The 7,568-nt window shown below is 42.6% G+C and overlaps 2 protein-coding genes across 2 annotated transcripts in view; one reads left to right on the top strand and one right to left on the bottom strand.

The window, feature by feature from the left end:
• Positions 1-494, top strand: part of LOC119428653 (platelet glycoprotein Ib alpha chain-like) — a 952-nt gene extending 458 nt beyond the window's left edge. Inside the window, exon 2 of the mRNA XM_037696322.1 lies at positions 1-494. Within this exon, the coding sequence (XP_037552250.1) occupies positions 1-423 (423 nt within the window). The 3' untranslated portion in view covers positions 424-494.
• Positions 495-2,609: 2,115 nt separating this feature from the next.
• Positions 2,610-3,632, bottom strand: LOC119428747 (G-protein coupled bile acid receptor 1-like). Its single transcript, XM_037696424.1, has one exon. The coding sequence runs from the start codon at positions 3,627-3,629 to the stop codon at positions 2,610-2,612; it is 1,020 nt and encodes a 339-aa protein (XP_037552352.1). The 5' UTR covers positions 3,630-3,632.
• Between the last annotated feature and the right edge of the window lie 3,936 nt (positions 3,633-7,568).

The following is a 7,568-nucleotide window of genomic DNA, read 5'->3' as shown; positions in this document are numbered from 1 at the left end:
ATCCCAGTGAGCACCATTGACCTGGACACCACCAACGACCTGGACAGTCTGATGACCTCACAAGTGTCCGCTGTCCCCAAACCCACCATCAACCCAGTGAGCACCGTTGACCTGGACACCACCAACGACCTGGAAAGTCTGATGACCTCATCAGTGTCCACTGTCCCCAAACCCACCATCATCCCAGTGAGCACCGTTGACCTGGACACCACCAACGACCTGGACAGTCTGATGACCTCATCAGTGTCCACTGTCCCCAAACCCACCATCATCCCAGTGAGCACCATTGACCCTGACACCACCAACGACCTGGACAGCCTGATGACCTCACCAGTGTCCAGTGTCCCAAAGAAGCGCCTGCTGATCCGACTGCTGGTGGAATCGGGAAGACTGGTGTCCGAGAGTTCCCAGTACACCGACTGATCACCGGGATGACCCGCAGCCTCACACTAAACCTGCAAAATGTGAAACGATGTAGTCAGTTAGAATGTTTAAGCCCCTTGATGTAAACTTTTACAGTGATAATGAATATAAGGTCACGAGCTCTTGACAGCGATCGTCTCTCTCGTGTGTTGTTCTGCTGGAGTGAACGTCTTGCTGCAGCTTCGTCCTGCCCTGCAGTTTTCCACGGGTCCTTATCTGTTTTCAGTGATTTCTTTCGGCCTCCTCTGAGTTATCGTTCGACACGAACAAGACGATTTCGGTGAAATAAGCCAAGTACAAAGGTTTTTATTATTTTTTCTCAACATGACCGTCAGCATCAGGAGACCAGAATGGCTGATGTTTAAAGGGAAACTTTCTGTTGTAAATCTTTATTTTAATTTTCTGGATAATCTTTGGTTCAGTTTGTGTAAAAGGGAGTTTGTTCTCGAGCTTCAATCCCTTCGGGCGTCTCTTGTTTCTGCAGCTTTTACCTCAGACGCTTCACGTGAATCACAAGTATTCAGACTGTGGGTTTTGTGTTAATAAATAAAGGAACGTAAACAAAACAAAAAAAAAACTGCCTTCTGTCTTTCTTCCGAACACGAACAGTGACGACATGGATAACAAGCTCCTTCCTCCTCTGCGTCCGGTCCTCCGTCTTCCTGCAGAACACGTGGCGTCGCCGACCAGCCTTCAGAACGCCCCGACGCTTCGAGCTCGTTTGTGTTTTAATGTCGTTAAAGATGATTTTCCTGCTCGGCCCGCAGAAAGGATGGCCACTGACGGGACATGTAGGACGTCCTCCATGTTGGGCCTCACTTAACATGTTCATTTCCGCTGACTGGATCAAATACGAGCTGCGAGTCTGTTTCACCTCAAAGGATCCCGGCGAGGCAGAAACTGGACCTCGTAACTTTAACTTTAAATCAAACACGGTCCCTCCCCGGTGAGGCCTGATGGCTAATCTCTGGTCCTGCAGATGCATCGCTCCCTCCTCAGCTGCATACCAGAACGCAGATAAACACAGGCGAGGGGAGTAAACAGTACTGGCAGGGGGTGACACATGGATGAAATATACGAGCGGCTGAACCGAGCAGAAAGCAAGGACACAATGCTCGTCTTTGTGCTGCATGGAGAGGCCTTTATTGACTTAAGATGTAACGTTACACCCACTGAGCGTCTGATCGCACCGAGCTGTCCGGGGAAGAAATACCGCTTCGGTTAGTCGGAAACTTGGTTTCACTGCGATAAAGACAAGATTGATGAGAAACAACATGAAACTTATAGAAGCCAGCGCAACAGTTGGTATAAAATTTAGCAGTAATGTATTTAAAGAAGCTCGTTTGCGTCAAGGGTTTCCGGTAAAAGGGTTTCCGGTAAAAGAGGCAGTTAGAAACTGAAACACACATTTAAATAGTTCAGGACCTTAACGCTTTACTCTCGATTTCTCTTTAATTACAGTCTTGTTTCTTATGAGCAAATGCTTTTCATCTTTTTTAGTTAAGCTTCTAGATAAATTATGAACCGTGAGTTTTGGAGAATGTGCCTTACGGTCTTTTTTGTATACCGGAGCATTTCATTGTTGGCTTTACCGTTACAGTACGGTAAACCAACATCTGCTGAGTACTTTGTGCTGTTTACTAAATCAATCAAAAAGTAAAGTTGATCCTTAACGCGTCTTCGTCTCTTTGTCAACTACGACACTGTAAACGTTTCTTAAAAACCTACTATTTATACATAGTGTTTCTAATTTGTGGGAAACAAATAATAATAATAAAAATAAAAGTAGAATTTTAGTTTAAAAAAAAGTTATAAATAAGAAAATAGCATTTTCCAACCAAACATGAACGCATCAGTCTGAAAACAGCAGAGAACCCGACCTCGGGTCTGGTAAGTTTTTAATACCACGCGTTACCTGGGTCTATCTTTGGATCCTCGTTTTTTTGTGGCCTCTAATGGTTCCTGATTTGAAAAATAAATCTTAAAAGTTACCCACTGTTGGAAATGTAGAGTTTCTCATGAGGCCTGCTGTATCACCAGGTTTTCATCGTAAAAACAAAAACAGTCCGTGCGATGAACGGAACGAGAACAATGCCAAAAAAAACGTCAGTCGCCAAACGGTCATTTCAAACACGTCCCAATTTTTTTTGCCTAACGTAATAAATATTAGATCCATGGCCATTCTTTCAGAATGCGGCCTCCTCCTGTTCTTGTGTTCTTCTCCACCGATCTCTGAGTTTTTGGAACAGTATGTACGCAGGTTCTGTGTACTGTTTGTTGGCCAGGCCAAGCACCAGCGGCACCACAGCCATGCTTCCGATACCGGTGCATGACAATACGATGTGCGTGGTGGAGCTCCACTTGGTATCGCTGATTAAAAACGCTATGCAGACGTGCATGTAGATGAGGTACGGAACCCAGCAGGCCAGAAACGTCAGAGATACTGCCACCACGCAGCGAGTGTACCGCAGGTTCAGCCTCTGCTCCTGCTCCGAGGCCTGACTGCCTCGCTCTATTGAGCGATGGAGCCGGCATATGTCCTTCAGCTGTCCTCGGGTGATGCACAAAACCCGTCCGGTCATACCAGCGATGACCAGAATTGCAGGTAAAACGAGGCCGTACACCTCCAAGTAGATGAAAGCATTGGGGAATACCCGCCTGTAGGAGCAGCAAGTGGTTCCATTTATCGAACAGTTTGAAAGTGGCGACAACTTTGACATGTTTTCACAACAGCTGTTCCAGTCCAGCCCTGTCCAGTTATTCCACCCAAAAGCAGGTACGGATGCGTAGAGAAGTGGCGGTGCCCAAACTATCAGCAACGCCAAAGGAAAACTGCGATGCATCCACAGGTTATTGTAACGCAGAGGGTCAACGATGCATATGTAGCGTTCATAGTGGACCATTACCAGGTTGAACAAAAACGCCAAAAAAAGGAAATTGGGGAAGACGTGGGCCAACAAACAGGAGCTCAGACTCATCTCCCGATTCAGACCCATCAATGGGATGAAGGGCAGTGCCACGCCCGTGCACATGTCAGCCACTAACAGGCTGAGGAAGAAGTAGTTGGGCGTGTTGTGGAGTTGGCGGTTGCAAGAGATGCCCAAGATGATGACCAGGTTGGCCAAGATGATGGAGGTGGACAGTGGCACGGTGATGGCGTAGATGAGGTTCTCTCTAGAGAGCAGAGCTTTGGAGTTGTAGTCCATTATAGGTGACTCCTGAGGACTTCCTCCCATTTGTAGCCAATATGGTCGAGGTTCAGCTGCCTGGAAGAAGTGACAAACAATGAAACAGTACAGATCATCTTTGATTTTTCAATGGAGTTTTATGAACATCGTATGGACATTTTCAAGAAGTACAAGACGCCTGCAGAAAAGAAGCCTACAGCTGAACGTGCTCAAAGTAGATTCTGGGGAATTTGTTGTGAAACCAAACAGAGACAGAATCATTAATGACGCGCTCCAAAAACGTTTAATGTTTCAATTCCATCCATATTTAGGCCCGACTGGAACCTCGTATTATAACTGTAATTTAAATACGCGCAAGTTGCATTAAGAGTCTTTATGGTCTCTCGTCCTTAAAATAGGACCACTTAAAATTCTTCTTGGCTTTGTGATCTCTGCACAGCTCAAGAGTCCACTTAAGCAGAATGTTCGTGACTTTATTATTTATATTCACCACATATTTTTATGTCACATTGTTGCCTCAGAGATCTGCTGAACCAACGGAGCAGACGGACGTGGTTCTGAAAGCCTACGATAATTGTCCATACCACTTATCTGTCCACCACTGAAACAAAATGGCACCTTTATGTACAGTAGACGATATTCGTTCAATAACTTATCATGCGGGAGTCTGAAGTTACAACTCCCTTCATGTCTGTTATATTTAGGGAGCGATGCACATCTCGACAGAACAAGATTACTCAGTACTCGACCGTTTAGTCAGACTCCATCAAACCAGCTGTACTCGTCTGACAGTTTTATCTCTGTGTGCTTTATGATGTATCTGTTTTAATAACAGTGTTTATAATAAAAGTTCCGATTTTGAAATAGTGCTTCAGTCTTTAGTGCTTTCAGGATGAATGGGGGCAGTTTCAAGACACTCAGCAAATGGTGTTTTTAAAGGAGGAGAATGAAAAAACTAAATTAAGCCTTTAAACGCTTTATGTCCGCAACTGCGATGGCTCTCGTTGACTCACTTCCAAAAGCTCTTTCTTATATTAGATGCTCAAATTATGTTGAATTAAACCCAAGTTGATAAAACGTGCGATTCAAGACGCTGAACATGCAGAAACATCCCACACAGATGTGGAAAAGATGCAATCCCAGAACGACTAGTGATGAAGCAGCGTGGTTAAAATGACTTTTACCTGTTTGGTGATGAACTGCTCCGTTGTGTATCATCTGCGAGTACGGTTTCTTATCAGCCTCAAGCCTGTTCTGCACATCATCTTCACCGTCAGAAGCTCCAGAGCTTCCTCAGCCCCAGCAGCCAAACAGAGATGGAGTGAGTCTCTTCCTCTCAGACAGCTTAAAGGGGAAGTGGATTCAAGAGGAGGCAGCAGTCACAATGAGCTGTTTTTTCCTGAGGTCGCTGATGGTGGTGGCGTCCTCTAACCCTCAACCAACTCAGGATTTTATGTTCCTTCTTATCTACCAGCGACTGGGAAACACTTTAATGGGACTGAAGTCCATGGATGGACGAGGATGGGGCGCCGTTATCAGCTGAAAATGTCTTTAAATAACCCGAGATCCAGGTCGACATCAACACGCGTTAACGTGTCTCCGTACTTTGACACCTTTTAATTTTGTTTTATCCGAGTGCACATTTGCAACAAAATATCAGAGGAAGATCTCGTGGGGAAAGAAATTGCTACACGTCCATGTTCTTTATTGTTTTTTTGTTTTGTGGGCTCCTCACAAAGCCTAAAATCTTCTTTTATCACTCCGTAAACTGAGAGTAACTTTACTGCCCTCTAATGTTTCATTAGGAGAAAAACGACCCTATTGAAATCCCTTTATAAATGCATGTTCTGATCCCAAAATCATCCCATCGTAATTTAATTCATTCCTTTCAGTAATGTTTTGATTTTTATTTTATTTTACTCAGTCTCTATACTTTTGATTTTTAAAGTAAATAACCAATAAAGTTTATTTGTTTCTATGAGGTTTTGGCTAGGCTAGTTAGCATACTCGGTAGGCTAACTGGCACAAAACCTATCCCGAAAATTATTTTTTCTGATTTTATGAACTCACATTTTAATTAAATTTAATGCAGGAGACAAGATTATAAACAAATAAAGTTTTTGTGTTTACCGAGTAAGCTAACAGGCACAAAACAGGACGGCCTGATTTTTGGTTCACATTTTAATTTCAGTTAGAATTGTAAACAAATACACACAAAATGTCATTATGCTTTAATGGAAAACTTATTTTAATGCCAACTATGCCACAGCTGTTTAAAGAAGGATTTAAATTTAGGCTAAGATGAATTTTATTATACTTTATTTGACCCAGGGGTGAAGAAAACCTAAATATGTGTAGCGCCGTCGTACGCGTCTCGTGTTTAAACAACGCTGGACAGACTCGCCGTGGACCCTTAGCCAAACACGGAGGCCTCCGTCCCTCAGAGTTTGGAGCAGACGTGGATGAATAAGCTGCTCTCAGATAAAAGTTTTAAACAGAAACGTTCCTGAGCCTGCAAGCAGCTGACAAGACACAAGCCAGAGAGGAGAGGCTGGACGTGAAAGCACAACATCTTCCAAATGAGACGAAGCGTCTCGGCTTTCCACCAACACGAGGCTCTGCAGGAACATAAATCAAACGTCTAATCTGCTTTATTTCTGCACAACAGCAGGGAAAAAAAAAGTAATTCAATAAGATTAATCAAGTCTCGCTCGTAATGACATGCTCAGCTTTAATGCCCCCCAGTTTTCTAAACACTAATAAATGTTTAAACAACAATAACTGTAATAAGATTTTGATCTCGTGCATAAATTTTATTTTAATTTAACCAGTCGGTGAGCTGAAAGCTAAGTTCACACCACTTGTGGTACATGTGGTGGAATGAAATTGTGACAGGGTCCCAGTTACTTCACGAGATAATATTGAAAGAGATATTGAAAAATATCCAGACGCTGTTTTACAATCACTCCTTGCATGCTGGTTTCTTCGTATTCCTCGAGTTGAAAGTTTAGTCCAGACTTTTGGTTGTTTCAGCTTCATTATTTAGACTGGAGACAGAAAAGACAAGAACGTCCCGCTGTCACTGAACAGATCATCTTCCCTCCAGAGATCTGCTCAGACTCTGCAGGGCTGTCCGGCTCGTTCCTCGTTATCTAAAAACCTTTTTATATTCACCGTGGAGTTTTACGGCTTCTTTTGGGGGAGTCATGGATGAGTGTTCGGCTCAGGACTTTCTGAACTAGGGCAAAGGAAAAAACACTTGTGATCAGGAACTGACGGCTGCTTTTCTGGTTTTTGCTCAACGGGGAAAAAAAAAAGACACCAAGACATTTAGACTGAACGGTTGTGGCTGTTGTCTCCGACATCTTCGGTTTACAGAGCAGGACAGGGAATAATAATTATTCCTTCTGAGAATAAGTTTTGTTTATCCAAATGAATCCTCTCAGAATCTTAAACTATGTGAGAAATGAAGCAAATACATGTTTATTATGGGTGAACAATAGGAGTTAGATTTAAAAGAGTGAAATCAGCATTTCCTTATTTTATTCTAGATAATTCAGCAAAATCCTAGAGAGGAATTTTTTATAAAGTTGAGCCTTAAATTTTTCGTCCTGATAATTCTGGAACTACAACAAAAACACGACTGGAAAAACACTCGGCCTTTGACATTTTCTAAAAACAAAAATAAAATAAAATAGTTTTTCAAAAGAGCATTTACTGTTTTAGATCAGAAGAGAGTTGGCCACTTCTGGAAATAGAAAAATGTTCAATGACAAAAACTAACAAACATCTGTGAATTCACGGTAAATTTACGATTCAATGACAAAAACAACAAATATCTGAGAATTCACGGTAAATTTACGATTCAATGACAAAAACTAAAACATCTGTGAATTCACGGTAAATTTATGATTCAATGACAAAAACTAACAAATATCTGAGAATTCACCGTAAATT

This window comes from Nematolebias whitei, chromosome 23 (assembly GCF_014905685.2).
Source record: "Nematolebias whitei isolate Nwh7 chromosome 23, NemWhi1, whole genome shotgun sequence".
Taxonomy (NCBI): domain Eukaryota; kingdom Metazoa; phylum Chordata; class Actinopteri; order Cyprinodontiformes; family Rivulidae; genus Nematolebias; species Nematolebias whitei.
The sequence above is the reverse complement of the archived record's forward strand: the minus strand, read 5'-3'. Positions and strand labels throughout refer to the sequence as shown.